The sequence below is a fragment of the Lathamus discolor genome, chromosome 1 (assembly GCF_037157495.1).
Source record: "Lathamus discolor isolate bLatDis1 chromosome 1, bLatDis1.hap1, whole genome shotgun sequence".
Taxonomy (NCBI): domain Eukaryota; kingdom Metazoa; phylum Chordata; class Aves; order Psittaciformes; family Psittacidae; genus Lathamus; species Lathamus discolor.
In genome coordinates this window covers 45,025,604-45,046,414 of record NC_088884.1, presented here as the reverse complement: position 1 = coordinate 45,046,414, position 20,811 = coordinate 45,025,604, and the positions used below count along the sequence as shown (strand labels likewise).

The window sequence follows — 20,811 nt, the reverse complement described above, 5'->3', positions numbered from 1 at the left end:
GCCTGGGATGCTCTTGGTCAGGCGACTGCAAATGCCTGCACACAGAACAGCAACCTTAGCTGGACTTCCAAGGGTTCAGGAAAAAGCCTCATCACTTACTAACACAAAACTCAGTGTTACATTTTCCACTCACAATTATAAAGATCACTATAATTAACTTTCTTTTAATCTTACAGGCAGGGTAGGCTACTTCTTTTATAACAGCCAAATCCTCAGAAATGGTTTCCTAGCCCATTTGTTTTTCCTTAGCTTTATAACTGGCATGGACCTTGACAGTTCAACCAGCTTTCTGAAATAAAAATAGTATTAGTCTCTTAACACTGTGAACTCATTGTTTACTTTATAGCATGTTATAAAATGGCAGGTGCTCACCCAACTCTCAAAATGTTTAATACAAAACTCTAAAGTGAAGCCTTGAAGAAAAGGTATTTCTCCTGTGTCCATTCACTGTTAAACTGTAAAACCTTGCCTAAGAATTGGCAAGGCTAGCTAACAGAAGGTGAGAGGAACTGCATTCTGGAAATGCCCTCTGGAGGCACCTTTCTCCTTTGGAAACATTTAACTTGCAGGTAGCTAAAATGACACAGGGTTTTGAATAGGTGTTATTAATTCTTTATGAATAGTTTGCTGGCATTCCTCATTTAAGAAATGAAGCAGTAATCATGTATGACAACATGAAGTTATCATGTATCAGCAGACTGAACTGATGTTATGTCCTTACAGATGTGCTGGTGTGGAGCAATGACCGAGTCATACGCTGGCTCCAAGCTATTGGCCTCCGAGAATATGCAAATAATATTCTAGAAAGTGGTGTACATGGTTCACTTATAGCACTGGATGAAAACTTTGATTACAGCAGTTTAGCATTATTATTACAGATTCCAACACAAAACACCCAGGCAAGTTTGCTCATGCTACTTCTGATTAATCTGTACACATTATTGCCTTTTATTCATATTCAACCATTTTAATTTTTCACTTTGGTATCTCTAGGCACGTCAGATCCTTGAGAGAGAATACAACAACCTTTTAGCACTAGGAACTGAAAGACGACTTGAGGAAGTAATTAATTTTATTTTCAGTATTTATAACATATCACAGTAAAATATAAAAATTAAATTGAATGCATAAAGACATTTACTTTGCACATTGTTAAAAAGACTCAGTTACAGCTTTAAGAAAAAATAAGGGAATGCCAGTCATGGTTTCTAAAGTAACTTCAGTACAGCTACATATTCATATCACTTAGGATTCTAAATTTGGTACTGCACTCTTACCTAAAGATGAACATTCTCCATAAAGGAAACATGCAGAAAGGACTTGAAGTTTCACTGGCCAGAGAAAGTGGTGATGGGAGTGCAATCTGTTCTTTAGGACACACTTTTTCTTCAAAAATAAAGAAGACAAATTAAAAATGAGGGCTAAATGGCTTGTTTTGAGGTGGGTTTTTTTAGTTTTTTGGTTCTTCAAAGTTAATCAATATGTAATAGAGTTATATTTGGGGCAGTTATCTAGGGTAGGAAATCTCAAATCCACCTATGGAAAATACTCATCTTTAGATAAGAGACCAGTGGGGGAAAAAAAAAAAACAAGTCTTTGACTTCTGCACGTAAGAAGGAATAAAAGTTTAAGAACTTAAGATGCCTATGAATTCTGTGCATGCACATGAGTGTTTAATTCTTTATTACCACTTTACATAACCCTCATAATGCAGTGACAAACCCATGCACTTTCTGTAACAGTATCTGGTAGATATCTGATTTTTAAGGAAATTCTACTTTAGCTGATACAAAAACCATCTACAATATTGACCCAGAGATTTACGAAGAGTTTTCCACCCTAGCATTTAACTTTTCTAGAGCGTTTACCTTTACAAGAGTGTCTCAAATGCACTGCAGTTACTGGATGCAGTGCAACAGAGCAGGGTAGTTGTTGTGGAATACATTTGACAGTGGGGAGAGGCAGCACGCAGCAGGACAAGGTATCAAAAGGCTAAAACTTAGAGGAAGTTTAGATTGGATATAAGGAGGAAGTTCTTTACTGTAAAGGTGGTGAGGCACTGGAATGGGTTGCCCAGGGAAGTTGTGAATGCTCCATCCCTGGCGGTGTTCAAGGCCAGGTTGGACAGAGCCTTGGGTGGCATGGTTTAGTGTGAGGTGTCCTTCCCCATGGCAGGGGGATTGGAACTAGATGGTCCTTTCCAGCCCTAACTATTCTATGATTCTATGATTTTGGTTTACCAAATACAACTCTGTGTTAACAGAGTGATGACAAGAATTTCAGACGTGGCCCCTCCTGGCGACGACAGTTTCCTCCACGTGAGGTTCATGGGATCAGCATGATGCCGGGCTCTTCGGAAACGCTGCCAGCCGGGTTCAGATTAACCACAACATCAGGGCAGTCGCGGAAGATGACAACTGACGGTATGCAGTCATTCATGCACTTAATGTTGAAAATCAAGGGACTTACTCTGCATGCTAAACTGACTTCTATTGCATGTCTGTCGCACACCAGAACGGCTGTGTTCATGTAATTATAGGATGAATAGTCTGGGAGAGCTGAATTAGGGAATGGAAAACCACTGACTTGGCATACTGTTGATCTTTTCAGGTTAGCTTCAGACTCTCAGTGTTTGAGAAAAGAAAAAGCGGGGATGGGCATCTAGCAATCCTAGATCTGCAAAAGAAACATTCAGAAAGAGGGGAATTAATTTCCTAACTTTTATCTAAGATTGCATATAATAGCTAAGCAATTTTTTCAGTTTATTAGCCTTTCTAGCAGGTAGAATGTATTTTAGAGAATGAACTTAGAAAGGGCTATCACCTTTATTTTCCTAATTTACATTCCAACTAACTAACTCATCCTTTGACCATCAAATAACTCAAGCTGCTAACAATTAGTTACAAGCAGACAGGTAGTGTAGTTAGTAAATACTGAATTTCATCTATATTTTTTCATCGTACTAATTGAGTTACTATATACCATTCTTAATTTTCTCTGGAAATCTTTTCAATTTCCAAACGATGCACTAACTCAGTAGTGATTGGAAAAGTAACAAACAAATCATAATTAAAAAATAAGTAAAACTTAAAAGTCGTTGTAAAATGGCAGGGAGAAAGGACAAATCCCACTGCAGCTATTCCCTCATGTATATGGATGGTAAAGCCACGTATACCTGCTTGAAGTTCTGAGAAGTATGAATACACAGATTGGCCTCTTCCAAATACCACTGCTTATATCCTCATGAGAGAATTCAGGTCTAGGAATAGACTTGTCTCAAAGTAATTTAATATCCTGCTTGTAGTGATTATGTTCTGTAACTCTTGAATGAAATTGGTATGACAGTATTGCCATCTGAATTCCATTAAAACCATCTAAATTCCATTAAAGTTTCTCACTTTTAAAAACAATACTTTATAGTTGCAGTTGTAGATGGAATAATTTAATGATTGCATCACTGAATTTCATTGGCTCTGCTGCTCATCTGCACGCTTTGCTTTTAATCCTGCACTTTTCAGCAACGATGAAGTTGTAAGACAAGAATCTATTCCAAGGAAAATTCCATGTATAAATAAAGGTACTAGCTGCTCCCTAGGCATTTCCATGGCCTACATTACTGTAGGAGCTAAGAATCTTACAAATATTCATGGATTTCATTTTCTAGCCATGCTATGATGTAGAATATATTATTCTCATTTTATAGATGGAGAACTAAGGCACAAGGGAGATTTAGTGTTTTACTTGAGGTCTTCCAGATGGTAGACTTGAACATAGGTAGCTTTGAAGACCTACATCTTCATCCAGGATTTGGCTTCTTATCTCCCAGTGCTAGGGACACTGTAGTATTTAAACAGCATAATAGGTACAGTATTAGCACTTTCAACAAAAAAAGGACAAAATTGAGTTTTAAACTGTATTCACTTATGACAGACTTCAACAGTACACCAGACATGAGTGTAAACACTTGAGTTCTGAACTAGACTATGCCCAGATGATGTCACAGAAATATACAGAGCAATTTAATAGCCACCCTTCCAGTGGGAAACAGACTGGTTTATTTTCTTCATGATTCTAAAGAGGTTCTGGTTTGTTTCTTTTTTGCAATTTGCAGTTGCTTCATCACGACTGCAGAGGTTAGACAGCTCAACAGTTCGCACATACTCATGCTGACAAGGCCTAGCAAAGAAGCCAGCACTGAATTGTTGTGAGTATTCATAAGAGGCCATCATGAAAACTCTTTATAACTGTACCCTACACCAAATATTCCTTGACATTATTCAAGCAAGAGCCAGCATGGAGCAGAAGACCTAACTCAGACTCACTAGAGTGGTCATTAGATCATGACAACAGCCTCAAGCTCAGTCCAGGAGACACTACACTGTTCTTTTTCCCATCTCAAACATCAGGTTCTTTCTGCTGAAACCACCTTAGCAAAAGAGACAAAAGTTTTCAGACAACTCTGTTCAGTTGGTAGCTCACCAATTGTACTGTATTTTGTACGCTTTCAAACTTGAAGCTTGAACTGGAGAGACAGCAGTAGGCACACGTACTGAATTTACTTAATGAGTACTTGATGGCATTATACCAGGAGCTAGGAAGAGGGGGGAGGGAAAACTAGTAAAGCAGAAGAGATTTACCTTTTTCGATGAGAAATATGTCTAAATGTAGAACATGAGATACCTGCATAAATCTGGAACAAAACTTCCCCTTTACAGAAAATCTTCTGAACTTACGTATTACAGAGATTCTTGCCCTTCACAAATCATTCAGAACTCACCAGTGAAAAAGAAAGGATATTCTGAGCTGGATGCAACTTTGAATCAAATTTAGTACTGGAATTCATTTCTCACCACTTCTCTTTCCAGTACGGCTATGAATCTCTCAGATTCAGTCTTCCAGAGTTCTGTGGAAATACACCATTTTCTGCTACATCATAAATTTTGTAATAAATCCTAACATGATGAATGCTTTCATCAATACGGCACCATTTCATGCTAATATTTTCTCAGTAAAAGTTTGTTGTTCCATTTAGTTACTAAGAGGATTCTAGGCGAGCTGGAAAGAATATCTGGATAGCACCAAAACTTCACCAAGCATTGAACATGCTTGAATAGCTGCTACATATTGTAGGCAAGACATTCCGGGGTCTGTGAGTGAGTAATTTTTTTTAGATTCCCAAGACTGGGAGAGGATTGAGGCCATTGAGATTTTACTAATTTTGGGCAGGTTGAAAAAGTGCTTAGTGCAAATGTTATCAGTGGAAAACATGGATTGCTCAGGATCTTACTGAGGACATGAGCCTTATTTCATAGATCTTCAGGAGGTTTATACTACATTAAGATTTTATACTCTTGCAAAGGAAACTTTTCATGCCACCACTGAAAAATAAGCACAGGAGATTTTTGTTCCTTTTTGCCTAAAATAGGTACAAAGATGGAGGTGAAGCACATAAACTATATAAATCTCTTTATGTGTGTGTGTATATATATATATATATATATATATATTAGAGCTTGGTGTTAGTAAAGTCAATGACAGTACTCTTACTGGGTTCAGTGGGGGTAGAAACTGAGAGCAGAGATGCATATCTTTTCTCCTATATGCTTCAGAATTGCAATGTTGAAAACAATAACTTATGACCAAGAAATTAAGTTCAAACACCAAGCTATCTATTAGTCCAACAGTGATGAGCCAGGCGCATAAGGTGATATTTTCCAATAGTTTGAAGAGTGCTACAAGGGCAGAAAATTAAAATTGGTATGTTAACAAAAATCAGTGTAAGACTATCTGAACTGTTTATTTCCACTGTATTCAAAAATTGTCTAAAACATAGCAATCCACAAGCAGAAGTAAATTAAGAAACTTTTCTTGCACTATGTGGGAGTTACGTATTTTGAGAAAAAAGCTGTTTATACAAAGTTACACAAGCTATACAAGTACTTCAATTTCTATAGGAGTATTAGTCGTGTTTCAAGTATCTGATACTTGTCCACTGTTCTGCTAATTGCAATCTAATCTTAAATGCTTGAGAGCTCTGTAAGCATCAGATTTACATCTAAATGTAAAAGCTAATATATGAGAATTACTGACATTAACATACTTAATTAATATTTCTTTTCGCTTACCATATATTCCTTTTAGTGAAGCAATAAGATGGTGTGAACTAGATGCACTCTTCGTAAGTGCAGTTTCTAAACATCAATGCAGGTTAGAAACCAGAGCAAGTTAAAGTATTTTTGGCTTTCAGTGAATGACATCAAAAATATGCAGAGAGAAGATTTCCTTCATTAAGATATCAAACTTGAAAAGCTAAAATAATTACCTGAATCTCAGGGATGAACGCATAAACAAAAACCACTCCTGTGGGGAATTTGAAGTTGGTTGAAGGGCAAGAGAAGAGTTTTCTGAATTTTGTGATCACAGTTCCTAACAGTTTCTTCATGGAAGGAAGTGGTTGATACTTGGACAAAAGAAAAGATTATTTATTACAACATGCCTCCTGAAATTTTCTAGATCCAGGTCAAACTGTGACCCAGGCTTTTAACACCTTGCTTAGTTGTCTTACATCAATAGTTATGTCACCCTGGTGACTTAACTACCTGCATGCATAGAATCAGGAACTGATTCTAACTAAGCAGCAGAGGGGATGGATAGCTGGATGAGCTATCACACTATACAATATAAGACAATTTTATAATAAAGGGGAATATGCATATAAAAAGCAGATTTAATAGAGAGCTGCGAAGAGGTTGCACATGGAACAAATGAGATGGCCTGTGATCACAGCAGGCTGCAGATCCTTCATTCTGCTACTTGCCTTTCCTACAGGTAATGTCAAAGCCTCCTATTTCAAAACAGTGTATGGCAACAACACCAACTGGGTACAACCTTACAGTGTCTTATGGTGTTTCTTCACAACAGCTGGGTTTAATTCATATGCTTTCAATTTGCATTTCAGATATTTTTTTTTAAACAATTGCTGAAACCACCATGACAAGCTGCCAGAAACCATGCACTGATATTCTTAGAACTGTCACATGAACATATTCCATGCAACCCAGTTTGAATGCACTCTCAAATCAGAAATTTAACAAAATTTAACACTCCTGGTGCCTGGCCATTTTATCTTGCAAAGAAGTTTGCCATAAAGCACATTGGATGGGTCAAGCTTTCTGCTTGATGGCTTCATTTTACCCAGCTAAGCAATGCTATTACACAGCCAGTGGATTTGGCAGTCACACAGTCTGAGCTTTCCTAACACTTTTCTCTACCAAAATACTTGTCACCACCAAGTCAGAAGGCTCAGCCAGAAGAGTTTCACTGCCATAAACTGAGGCAATACAACACAGTAGCTTCATTTTTATTCTAAAGAAATGTCAAAGGGGGGTTGGCAAAATCAACAATGTACCCTATCAATGAGGGGTTCCAAAGAGGATTTGTAAAGACAGAGAAGAAGAGTGACAAAAAGATGTGAATGACAATCTGGAAACAGGTGGTCCATAGCAAAGAAATAGGGTGAAAAAGGTAAATGCTGTCAAGCTGCAGTGAACAAGGAAAATCACAGAGTACGTCAACAAAGTCTATACACTTAAAATGTGTGTTCCACCTTTTTTACCAAACAGGCAAAGGTCTCCAGATCCACTACTGAACCAAAATGAGAAAACAACTGTAAAATGAACATAAGCAGGCATCTGTTTGATCTAGGACAAAAATTAGTATACATTAGTAAAAGATTAAAATGTATTATTAATAGGTTTATGCTACAGATCTAAAATTAAACAACAAATTCATGTCTCCCTTAGATAATCAAAATCCATGTTTTACTAAAACATGCAATAGCTTAGTTCTATAATATTTTCTGGTGTCACTGCTTCCTAGACTAAATTGGAATCAAAGAATCTCACTAATTAACATTTGTTTATTTTCTTCCCTTAGATGTCATCTCTTACTTCTACTTTACCTGAAGTGCACTACCACTACTTAGGAAAAAGAGCGTTAAAACTTTCTGCAAGAACAGGGTAATAGGGAAGAGAACACATAAGATTTATCAAAAGATATGGTATTCCTTTCATGTATTGATTAGTTTAAAACAAGAATTGCTACAAAAATAAAAGAAAAACAAAACAACCTCCCCATTTCCTCTCAGCATCTCTGTCATCAGAAGTTCGGCAGTAGTGCACATCCAAAGCTTTTAACAAATGAAGCCACTCATTTTTACATTGTTCCATCTGTTTTATTGTAAAATACTAAGACATTTACGTATTTACTGTGTATGTATTTCTTTTAAAATGTGTAAGTCTTATGTAAATGGATATAAATATGATTTTTTAAAAATAAAATCTATGGTACATGGGGTCTCAGTGCAAACATTTGACAATACAGTGTCAATAATACTGTTTGTATCTTTTCATTCCACCATTTTTACAGTTTTTGGATTGTAACAGTCAAATGAATATGTTTAGCAGAGTTAGAAGCTTCAACATGGTCCTACTGAGAAAATCTGTCAATATTTAAAGCTGAACACCTGCCTCTGATGATGTATAATAGAACAACGTAACCTGGAACTGGAGCCAAAATGGACCTCTAAAAACAAAACAGAAATGTTAGATCTCTATAGAGAAGAATTATTCATTTTAAGAAGCTCACATCTTAAAAACTAACAAATAAACCTGGAAGAACCATTTACAAAAAAAAAAAAAAAAAAAAAAGAAAAAAAAGAAAAAATCTTAAAAAAAGAAAACCCACAAAAAAGGCAAGTTAATAAAACATGATTTATACAAAAAAAAGAAAACCTTTCTTCTATGTTACCTGTGGACCAAGAAGAATCTTGCTTTACCAGGAGCCACCTTTTTGTTCCAGGATCTTCAGACACCAGCCAGCATTGGAAAATTAAAAATAATATTTGCATAGAATCAGATTCTCACTTCCAGATATATTCAACAAAGAAAAAGAAAGAAAAGAGAAGCCAAACCCCACCATTTCTTCATTATAACAGGGCATTAGACAGGCTCCTGTCTAATGTTATGCTTTTAGCCAAGATGGCCTTGCTGAGACTTCACAGAAGTCAGTTTTATCAGAGGAAATAACTGAAAGACAGAGTGATTAATACATAGTGTATAAAAGTTTAGAAGAGCAATTATTACCTGCTGTGGCTTTATTTGGTGGTGTTATTGTCGTTTATTCTTTGTTTAAATGGGAAGTTTCAAAGTAAGACCTACTTAATAGTCATTTACCTATTTGCTATTTTTCTGCTGCTTGATCTTAGCTCAAGACCTGTCTTTTAGTTATTTCTTTTAGCAGTTTGATCTGCAATGTTTGCACGTACATAAATATTTGTTTTGTCTATTTTCATTTGGCAAAATTCAATCAGATGGTGAAAGATTTTGCTCCCCCAATGTCAATAAAAAAAGAATTCAGTGCTATTTGTGTTTAAAGTCTATTAAGCTTGGTACGTAGTAGCATTAAAATAGTTTGGATGCCAGATATTTCTCATAGCTAAGCATAAGCACATTTTGCCACCAAGAGGTATGTTATGACAGACCTACAGGTGAGAATCTGCCACGAGAGGGAGCACTGAACTTGCTGATGGGCGAGATATGATGACTCCGGTTAAGACCCAAGTGAGTAAAGACATGGCTCTCTTACCTACAGTTCTTCGGGCTTAACCAGCATCACCGCTGGTGGTCTTTTCCTCCCTCAGCCTCCTTTTAGATTATTTAAATCCAGAATGTCACAAAGTAAAGCAATTCAAACACCATTTTCAGTGGTTGCAGTATCATTTGAATATACTTCCCCTTATAAACACCAGCTCCCATTTTAAGAATTTCTTTTGCAGCCCACATTATCCACACAGTCCACACTTAAATTCCAGAAGCAGAGAGGAATGAGGTGTGTTGGGGAAAGCAATGAGCAAGATCATGCAACCACAGCTGCAGTTATCCTGCCCCAGATGTACAGTACCCCCAAATTATTTATTTCACAGTGGAAAAAAACAGACTAGAAAAAAAAAAAAAAAAAGTATATTTTTAAAAGAGCATTTTTGTGACTCAGTTTTGATCTCAGGCTAACATAAAAAATCCTTTAGTGCATCCCTGTCTCCTTCATAAGAGCTGGAGCTGTACACTCAACAGCTAAAAATTGTGGCTATGCACAAAATGTTATCTAGTTGGCTGCAACGCTTTCAGTACACTGGGAATAATTACTACATCAACCTTTCCCAGCCAAGTTTCAATAACTCCCTGACCATTAAAATCTACCCACATGCTGCTTCTCTCTAAAACAAAAATTAACAAAATTGGTGCTCTCCTACCACTTGTTGAATGGCTTGTTCTTCCTCAATGTCATAACAGGTTGCTGAGCAGCACAAAAGCCATACACAAGAATGACTACTCCTGCTCTTTTTCTCCAGCTTGGCACAAAGCTAAAGCTGTAAACAAAGCATTCTCTTTCTGCAGTCACAGTTCCTCAGCAAAAGGCTCCTCTGGAAAACAAAAGGAATGCCCACAAAACAGCTGTTTTTCCATACTGTACTACTGCTGTAAGGTGGCTTTCTTTGTCTGATTTCCTGAAAGTTGATGAATGAGACATTTAGCATTTCTAGAATCCTCCTCATTACCAGGGTGGTAGCAGAGTGAGTACACCTGGCCACTCTGCCCTTCTCTTCTGCCCCAGTCTTGATCATAAATTATTCCTACCAAAACAGGTTATTACAACTATTTTTCTCCTGGACACACTTTAAGAATGTTAACTATTCAAGCTCTTCACAAACAATTCAGAGGACAGACAACTGTTTCTTGTCAATATGAGCAAATAGCCCCCCAGAAAGGTAAGTGCTTAAATCTCCATTACTAATGTTGTGGTTTGTTTGCTGTTGGTTTTAAGTCTGATATTAAGTCTTTCTTCCTTAACAAAAGAGCCCCAAAATAGAAAACAGCTTACCTTTCCTTACAAATGGGGAAACTGGTAAAGGAACATGAGATGTCATTGGGAAAACTATACATGATCTGGGAAATTCTCTTCTACATCCTGTGGCAGCATTCTTGCTAGAGGACTTGTATTCTCACTAATTAGCTCTGCTTCCCTGCTTCTTCAATTATAACTTGGTGCTGCAGCCAGGATAATTACAGCAAACATTGACAACTTAACATCTCAGCTTTCATTGTGCAAAAAAAATGTAATGGCTGTGTACCTCGTGAATGTGCCTCAGTTTTCTCTGACAAGACCCTTGTGGTTTCTCACCACTTAAAAAACAAAACCAAACAAAACAAAACCACAAAAAAACCCCACCCCAAACCCGACATCAGTGACAGCTCCCAGGATCTCTCTCTTGCCCTGGCTTAGCATGCGTTGTGAAGTTGTAAAATTGTGAAACTTCAAAATACTCATCAGTCTCTGCAAGGCACTCCATTTTCTGGCATAGGCCTTCTATTAAAGCCCTGGCACATCTGGAAAAAAATACTACCTTCGACTAACTGCAACGTACATAAGTGGTATTTCAAGAAAAGTCTTCAGGGCATCTCTGAGAAGCAAAATTACTCCACATATAAATCACTGGTCTGTATAGTTAGCATATCTACCATGAAACATCATAGGACTTAGTCTTTATATGCTTTTACTCCCTGTTCAGACTGGGATTTTCAACTAAATCAGATAGCTGAGCAGGGTGGCTACCTTATGCAATAATCTGGCAAAAAACAAGTACAGCACAGACTCAGACTTGGCTGGTTTATTATACAACTGTATGACCTGGCTCGACACAGTTGCATGCAGTCCCCAGTGAAAAAATACCCAGAAATTGTATTAGTTTCCTATGTAACTGGCAGAGCTCATTGACTCTACAAAAAAGTCACAGGCATGAGGCAACACTGGGTATGGCTCATGTTAATTAGCATCTATCACCTTTTAGCTCCTACCTCAGCCTCCTGATTTATTTTATCACTTAACATCCTTACCTATACCCAAAAAAAGTTAAGCTATTTCTGGACTCTTTTGAGGACACCGCCATAGCAAAACATATCTAGACTCAATTTCTGCCTTACCATGGTGTAAGTATGGAACCTCTCTTTCATACCAACATCATCTGAATTTCCATATTGCTTACTGGTTTTTCCTCTGAAAAGCATTGCCAAGTCTGAGTAACTTTGCTGCTTTTAAGCTTTTCTGTGAATGTATATTTTTAAAGGTATTTTTACATTTATTGTTCAATTAAAACCTGCAGGTTGAGAAGTAATGCATGTAGAGAGAGTATCCTCCAGCCCCTGGGCTTGCTGAGAACCCCGTATTTTGAAATGTCAATAAAGTCAAGAATGGGCTCTCTGGTATCTGTATTTGCTAAATTTCTTGGCTATACATATCTCAGTGAGCCCAAAATACCGAATTATGTCAGCAAAAGCACATTCTGGTTACCTTATAAGTGGTACAAACCACAACAAAATTATCAGAAAATGCAAAGGAAAATGCTTGCCTTTATTTAGAATACATGGGTTTTACTGAATATTACTATGGACAAATCCAGATTTTCACATATTCAAAAGCCAGGAATTGCCTATCATTCTACAAAAAGACACTTCATAATGATATTGTGTAAAAATATTTTAGAAATTTAATTTACAGCAAAAAGACTTAAGAAGAAATTGTCAGTGCAATAAAGAAAACTAATTCTAAAATTTATAAGAATTTCAAAGACAGAATAGTAGAATAGTTTGAGTTGGAAGGGACCTTAAAGATCACCAAGCTCCAAGGCCCATAAAGGCGCACAATCTACAAGTGAGGACAATTTATATCTGCGAAAATTTCACATCAGAATTACTATTTCTTACTGTCCTCAGTCGTGACTTTACCTTTTATAAGCTATTTTAGACAAACTGAAGTTACTGGTCACTTTATACAACAACAGACTGAAATGTTAATGCTATAGAAATATATGAATTATATTTGCAATTTTTAGCAATCTTAATATCCAACATATAATGACTACATGGAGAGAGTTTAGTCTGCTTCACTGGCTGTGACAATATGGTAAAGAACACAGTAATATTTCTAAAGTAAAAAATCAGTCCTACATCATTAGAAATTTTTATAATGTGGTGGTTCCTAGCAGAAAGTCTTTTTGTATACTTCATTAACTGACCCACTTGTTACCAACAATTATTCCATTTACTTTTTCTTTAGCACTTCTTCAATGTGTTTAAACACACTAGCATCTTCAATGGTCGGTGTTATCTGAAAAGGAAGAATACACAGAAGCATGTGATAGTAGATTGCTGTCCTTCAACAGTAAACCAGAATTTAATTCAGAAAATCTCCTAACTCTAGCTCTCAAAACCAGTCAAGAAAAAAGTACCTGGAAAGCTCTGGAACATGAAAACCTTTTGGGGAAGCTACAGTAGAAATAAAATATACAATGTGGTACCTGAAATCATGGACCACTTGAAGAATGGTCTAGAGAACAGCAACCATGATGTTGTGTCTTTGGATGTGCATGTGTGCCTAATTCATTAAAGTATACATCTCCAGCTTACCTTATATGGCTTTCCACTGACAAGTGCAGAAAGAGCTGAACGCGGGATCTTGCCAGAGCGCGTTTTTGGCAGCTGTTTCACAAACACCCCCTTCTGAAAAGCTGCTACTGGACCAATGTTAGTTCGAACTCGCTCAACAATCTCTTCCAAAATCTTTTCCTCTTCTGTCTTTATACCTAGGATATAAAGAAGAACTTCTTGTTCATGTCCTTTTGATTTTCTGGGACTTTTGCAAGTCTAAGTAACATCAGTATCAGTGAGCTCTCACCTTCTCTCAGTACACACAATGCAAAAGGAACATGTCCTTTTAAAGGATCTTCCTGGCCCACAACAGCACAGTCAGCCACAGCACGGTGGAAGAGAATACACTGAGGGACAGAGAACAAAACTAAACAGAACTAAAAATAGCTGAACATTTCAGTGAGAAAAATCCATAGGCATGGACATAAAAAGTAGACTTATTTCTTACATTTTGACAGCAAAAAGTGCTTAGTAGACCTCAGGATTCCAATTACACATGTTGCAGATGCACGTGTGTATACTTTCATACACACATGTAGTTTTCAAACAAACATACATAATAAGTATGGTGGTACAAAATACAAATATAGAACAATGTAAAGGTGACTTACAGCTTTGGAGAGTATCACATCTTTGGTTTTGTTAGTGAGATCTTTGCTGGAACAAGTAACAGTAGTCTAAGATTATGAATAACATGGAGTTAAGTGGACTAAGGACCAAAACCATAGAAACACTCCAGCTACAGGGCTATAAGGTCATAGTGGTTTGTTCTGACTCCTATCTTTTTGATTCTTCACTGCAGAAAGGCACAGTGTTTCAACCAAAGCCAAATACAGGCCCAATCTCAGCTTGAAGCTAGTCTAGTTCCATTCACTCTCTCTGAAACATTAGGTCTTGTTCTTCTTAGATTAAAAAAAAGGGAATTAATCCAGAGTTGCCTCCTTTCTATTACACATTTATACAATTAAGCAAGTGATGGACAGTGACACTAGTATCTCAGATTATCTTTTAAGAAAAAAAGCGAGAGATTCTCTTTTCTTTCCAATTAGCCAGCTGAGGATCTCACTTTTTAGGAAAAAGTCACCAAGATTTCTCAGTACATACTGAGATGCGTGTCACTAAGTCTGGGACAAAGTTGAACTTAAGGTAACAGCAGTTGTGAAACCTCCTCGAAAGTAATTGGCTCTTTTCCCGAAAATATCCGTGTTTCTGGGGGTACCTTGCTGTCAACAGTGCTTTCAATATGTCCCCTGTACTCAACCACAAAGAGGATCTAAAGTGACCTTACATAAAGGCCACACTGAGGGTTCGTAATGTGACTGTGCATATTAATCTGTGCATACAAAGATGACATGTTTGCTAAAAACAGATCTTCACATACCATGTTGTCAAAATCAAAGGCAGTGGGATCACTGAAAGGGAGACAAGCTAAAAGAAGTTTTAAGAATAAAGGCTTTTTTTAAGTGTTGCATTGCTTACTCATACAATGGTAGGAGCACGAGGAAGACTACAGGAAAGATACACAGGAGGCAGGAGAAAAAATCTTGAAGGAACAGAAAGTTGAATCAACGCTGCTCCAATTAACAGAAGGGATGCTCTTGTGTGACCTGGTTGTGAACCTGATGGTGGCAGGAACAATTCAAAGCATTTCCCATAACCCATCCTCAAAACAGATAATTTGTAGTAAAAATAAGCAAGAGAAACTGTCCCTCTGTGCCACGGTCACATATGTCAAGTATCTTTTAGCAAAATAAACCTGCACAGTGTTTCTCGCATACCTTTTTTGACAGAAGCTATACTTATTTCACAAACTATGATCCTAGAAAAGTCCCATACTACAAAAAAGCAAATTGGAAATACTTAGCTCAGAACTAGAGGTATGCTCTGTCAAAGTACAAAAGCATGCCCATATATACACAGGTTTTTAAACTGCATATTTTTCACAGGAATGAAATGGGATGTACACAAGCCATATCAACAGTAACACCTACTGCACTGCAGTAATGATGGAGCTCCAATGATAATAATAGATAACTTGGATAAATAAACTATTTGTTTGGAACACAATAAAGCTGAAATTCTTAGTCAAAGTACTATAGAAAAACTTTGTAAGCCTGTAATGAAGCTATAATGTAAATGCAGATAATACACTTGTTCAACAAGGTGACTGTCACTTCATTAGATGGTGATTCAATGAACCTCTAATTCTGTATTTACAGATCTTACTGAAGGGCAAATTGTGGTCTTATTAATGCTTTCCTATTTAACAAGCAATTTGCTGTGCATGCATTAATAACATTTATTTTTCAGCTTTGTTCAAAAGGTGAATAGAAAAACATACAGAATTTTATCATGATGAAACACTTTTTCTTTCTAGGGAAAGACCTAAGTAGCAGGGAGGAAAACAGAGGCACTGAACCTGGGATGAAGGATACAAAGGTAATATAGCTGAGGAGATGATTCAATTCATCATTTGTATACTAGTTCCGCATTCAGCCTGAAGAGAAGAAACAGTGCCTAGCTCGGCCCCTGAGCAGTAGAGCAGGTGAGCAGTAAGAGCAGTAAGGGGTGGGATGAGACTCCCAGCTGCACTTTAGTAGAGCAACACAAAAAAAATTACTTCAAAAGGAAAGAGGTTTAATCAGCCTGAAAGCCACCTTTAGGTCTCCATAGACCTGAGTATTGCCTGTGTTTGCCTGGATTTGATCACTACTGTGTAACCAGAACGTCTTTCATGCTCTTTCAAGTTTTCCAGCTTTCTTTAAAAACCAGTCACTAGACTAATAGGCACTATAAAGCAAAAAATAACTAACAGATTAGTTCACAATTCCATGAGCAGTTAAATTCAGGCTTCTTAAAGGGGTATTGTTCCCTTGTACATGCCCAGCACACCTTTTCCTGTACTCCCTGAATAATCATTTGATACATAATCAGGGAAAATTGTAACTGGCAATCAATCGCTGTGGTTCCAGAGAGGTGAAGAAACAATGACATGAAACTGAGACACTATTATGAACTGCACTATTTTCAACTTTTTGAGTTGCACGTGCATTATATTAATGACTTTCAATTTAACACCAGAGTTGTGGGTTTCTTACAGAAATTTTCATTACCATTTAGCAGTGCTCATGCAATAAGAGAAAAAAAGCTGTCAAGAATCTGTGAAGGAGACCCTTCAAATCAACCAAAAACACTGAATGTGAAGTCAACCAACACCAAACACTTTAAAGAAGCACAATTAAAAATGTATTTTAGGAATAAAAGTTTCTCCTCCTAAGTAGGTGGTCAAACCACTTGGCATATTGACCCCACATTATCTTAATGTATTCCCAAATAAATATGTCATCAGAACTTACAGGGATGCTTCCCATGCTACATATTGACCCTTAACTCTACCTTCAAATGTCAAATCATATCTATCTTATCAATCCCATGTTACAAACTGCTTACTGTTGACTAAATTTATTATGGTTTTGGAAAGCACCATAACAGGAAGGACTTGTAACGATTAATGTTTTGCTTAAAAGTACCAACAGAAATGAAATCAAAAAAAGGAGAAAGAAAATTAAAGGGTTTAGTGAGATTTTCAGTCTCAGCTTACTTTATCTTTCATTCTTCTATTTTACTGTCAGGCAATGCTAACCTCTTCAATTGCACCTGCTGAAATCCTGTGTCCGGCAACATTGATCACATCATCAGCTCGAGACAGGACATACAAATAGCCATCTTCATCCATATAACCTGCATCCATAGTATCATAATATCCCTAAACACAACACAACCAAAAATAAACTCAGAATTCATGGGCATCCATTCATTTCCTATGAAAACAACACACAAAATATATTGTTTCAAATTAAATATGGTTTTGGTGTCCAAAAGATTTAATTCTGTAATATTTTTCAGTATTCTGTCAGAGTACACTGTGCTCCTTCCTTTCCAGAATGGTTTTGTAGTCTATGATTAAAAGAACAGAAGACATTATACAAATATGGATTTTTTCCAACTTTGCTTACATTGATCCCTGACAGCTTGGAGAAGGATGTTGCCTGAATCTACACAAGGAAGATGGAATTATTACAATATAATGATAGTTGCCAAATTGCTCCTAAAGATATTCTTGTTTGCTGAATCCAAACATACATCCTCATCACGATGCAAGTGTACACAAAAAATAATTTGTCTGATTAATTCAAACATTTACTTTTATTGAAGCAAACCTTCCATTTTGGACATTCACATAGGAAAGGAGGAAGACAGTCCCTGGACAGTGAATCTGACGAGGAAACATAACTGATGCACTAAGGAGCCTTCCGTGCATTTAGGTGCACACTAGGTACGTGTATATTTCTGGACTGCATGTCAACAGCAGCAGTATATTTGAAGCTATGCTAGTCTAAGGCTGTGAGGCTTATATCTTTCATTAAATCAAATGACATAAAACAACTTTTAGGTTCAGAAGCTTGCATTTACTAATTCTGTTTCAGAGCTTAAAAAAACAAACCAAAACAAAAACCAGAAACAACAAGACCAAAAAAACATCCACAGTGTTGCCAAAAGTTTAAAGTATGGATAAAGAAAGATCTCCCATTAAAATAAGATACAATCATTTTGACTGCTATCTAGTTTAAATTTACTATAATTCAGTTCTGAAAAATTACCAAAGATTTATACAATTAATTTCAGAATTCTTACTGGATATTTTTTGAAATATAACCTCTGGAATGTTTCCTGATTTTCCCAAAGACCTGAGAATGCTCCAGGAGGCAAAGGCAACCTTAAATTAAAAAGAACAAAGTATTAAGAAACACAGATATACCAAGTACAACTTATGTTCTCCATTCATACTTCATATTTACATAAATAATCATTGGCTATACAATCAGAAAACATTTCAGCTTAATATGCAGATAACAGATCAAAAAGACCACGTGTCTGTTGTAATCACACGCACGTAGCTCTGAACTGTATCCAGACCATACATTAATATAAATAAGCATCTCTGTCATTCAGTAAAAAAATGTTTGGTCTAGTAAACCCTATATACCATACTATGATATCAGCATTCAGCTTTCAACATTTCTAAGGATTAAGTGTCTGAAATGTCATATGGGACACTTCACACACACATCTGTCAGAAGAGAAGCTACAGAAATCTCAGCTAACAAAGAAGTGTTTGTTTCATAGAATCATAGAATAGTTGGGGTTGGAAAGGACCTCAAGATCATCTAGTTCCAACCCCCCTGCCATGGGCAGGGTCACCTCACACTAAACCATCCCACCCAAGGCTTCATCCAACCTGGCCTTGAACACTGAATTGTTTCTTCCTTCAAAGCTCTGACAGGGTTAAATACAGGTTTACCTGAAGTAGGAGGTACATACTCAGGCATATCAACACAAGTTTTATGAAGCTTAACCTAGTGATAGAGAGAACAATCATGCAAGCAAGCATTTTTATACCGATAAAACCATAAATGCCTCATACAGATTTTACTAGCATATGCCTGCATTCCTAATCAGCAAATCTTTAGCCAGGGGTACTCTATTTTCTACTGTGATAGTGTCCCTGTGACACCAGAAGGCAACATCTCTAGCAGTGAACACCCCTCTATAGCATAGCAACACTGGTATTATTACTAGTCTCCTATTGTGTTCAGGTCAAATGAACAGGTGCTACCAGCTCAGTGACATGTGCATTTCTAACACTACAGGCCCCAAAAGAATATTTATATATCTATATAGAGATATAAAATATACATATATATATATACACACACTCACACACATTTCTTTCTAACTGAATCTGGTATAAACAGTACAAGCTACACCAAAAAGGCCGTATCATCTATTAATGATTTCAGCCCATGTTTTCTTACAATCCCAGTATTTTTCAACTTAATTTGGCTCAATTAGCATAACAGAATATCTACTATAATTATTACTACTTTCTCTGAGGCTTCTGGCTCAACACATCCTACAAATCACATTCCTTGAAAGTATGGTTGAGGTAAGGCCAGAAATGCCAAGACACTTCCCAAGTAGTCACCCAGGCTTCAGGAAGGCAGGTTGCCTTCTGCCCAGCTGAAGTGAATTCACTGGTCTATTTTAAGCCTTTCAAACTTAGTAAACATCCTTGTGACAGAAAAAAAATTATCTACAGGGTATTTAACTTAAAAAAAAGTAATTAGAAAAACAATATATTGATCTCAGTGTTTGTGGACGTAGGAGTTTAAAAGAAAAATCTCTTGTTTAGATTCAAAAAGAAACACTAGCAAATGGAAGTTACTATGGTTGTTGCCTGGTTGCTAATAGCATGGCAATTCATAACAGCCTCACCATTGTAGATTTTTAACTTCAAATTTCTTTCAGTCTGAAACATCCTTGTGATGGGAGAGAAAGGACAATCCATATTGACAAAGCCTTTAATTTCTCCACAGTTCTACTCAGTAGTTTGCAGTTATTCATTAAATAGAAAGAACAATTTTACTGCTGAAATCAGAAAAGCATTTTCATTCCTGCTACTGTTAGTGTTTATAAATCTAAGCACAGAAGTGTGTAACATCAGAAAAATGCAATCCCTGCTCCCAACATTTGTTATTGTTTGGTTTTGTGCCTATTTGTTTGTGAGGGGTTTTGGTGGGGTTGGTTTGTTTGCTTGTTTGCTTTTGCCTTTTCTTCTGGGGGTGGTGGTGTTTTGTTTTTTGTTTGTTTTTTTTTTGTGTTTTTTTTTTTTTTAAAGAAACATTGCATTGATAAGTACATCTACAGTGCTTATTTTGTGAGGCTATGGAAACAAGACTGCTAAACTACTGGCTGTCACAGGTATCAACAGTGACAAATCATATCGCACAAATCATAGCACAATAGAGACACAATCTGACAATGTGCTTCCATGGCTTTGTGTAAAATATTACTTGATGTTAGGCTTCCATTCCATCTACTAAGCAAAACCCGAATGCCATCCTCCACGTGCCCGTCTTTCAAGCAAAGTAATTCCAGAGGAATGGGCACATACCATTCTCCCATGACAGTAAAGCTCTTAGCATCATTACTGACTAGAATTTCTAGGTGCTGTGCAAACACAAGTAATTAGTAAAATCAATAAAGCCAGAATTCAGCTGGACAAAATGTAATTATGTGTACTGGAATTTTGCCAGGACATGAGAATTAAAAATCCCAGAGACAAAAATACCTCCATCTCACTGCTGTCAATGGGAATAGTCCCATGAATTCCATAGGAAGCAGACCTGGATCATAAGTATGTGCAAAG

The 20,811-nt window shown here is 36.8% G+C and overlaps 2 protein-coding genes across 5 annotated transcripts in view; one reads left to right on the top strand and one right to left on the bottom strand.

Moving 5' to 3' along the window:
- Nucleotides 1-9,411, top strand: part of PPFIA2 (PTPRF interacting protein alpha 2) — a 127,549-nt gene extending 118,138 nt beyond the window's left edge. For both annotated transcript variants that reach the window (XM_065669600.1, XM_065669609.1), the window contains 5 exons: nt 724-899; nt 994-1,062; nt 2,264-2,423; nt 4,112-4,204; nt 7,936-9,411. In XM_065669600.1, coding sequence (XP_065525672.1) covers nt 724-899; nt 994-1,062; nt 2,264-2,423; nt 4,112-4,170 — 464 coding nt within the window. In that variant the 3' untranslated portion in view covers nt 4,171-4,204; nt 7,936-9,411. The remainder of the gene's footprint in view (nt 1-723; nt 900-993; nt 1,063-2,263; nt 2,424-4,111; nt 4,205-7,935) is intronic.
- A 3,033-nt stretch (nt 9,412-12,444) lies between these two features.
- Nucleotides 12,445-20,811, bottom strand: part of ACSS3 (acyl-CoA synthetase short chain family member 3) — a 1,041,561-nt gene continuing 1,033,194 nt past the window's right edge. For 2 of the 3 annotated variants that reach the window (XM_065669569.1, XM_065669586.1), the window contains exons 12-16: nt 18,237-18,318; nt 17,185-17,307; nt 13,789-13,888; nt 13,521-13,714; nt 12,445-13,221 (exon numbers count right to left, since the gene is read on the bottom strand). In XM_065669569.1, the coding sequence (XP_065525641.1) occupies nt 13,156-13,221; nt 13,521-13,714; nt 13,789-13,888; nt 17,185-17,307; nt 18,237-18,318 (565 nt within the window). In that variant the 3' untranslated portion in view covers nt 12,445-13,155. The remainder of the gene's footprint in view (nt 13,222-13,520; nt 13,715-13,788; nt 13,889-17,184; nt 17,308-18,236; nt 18,319-20,811) is intronic. The other variant, XM_065669578.1, reaches the window with a different exon arrangement.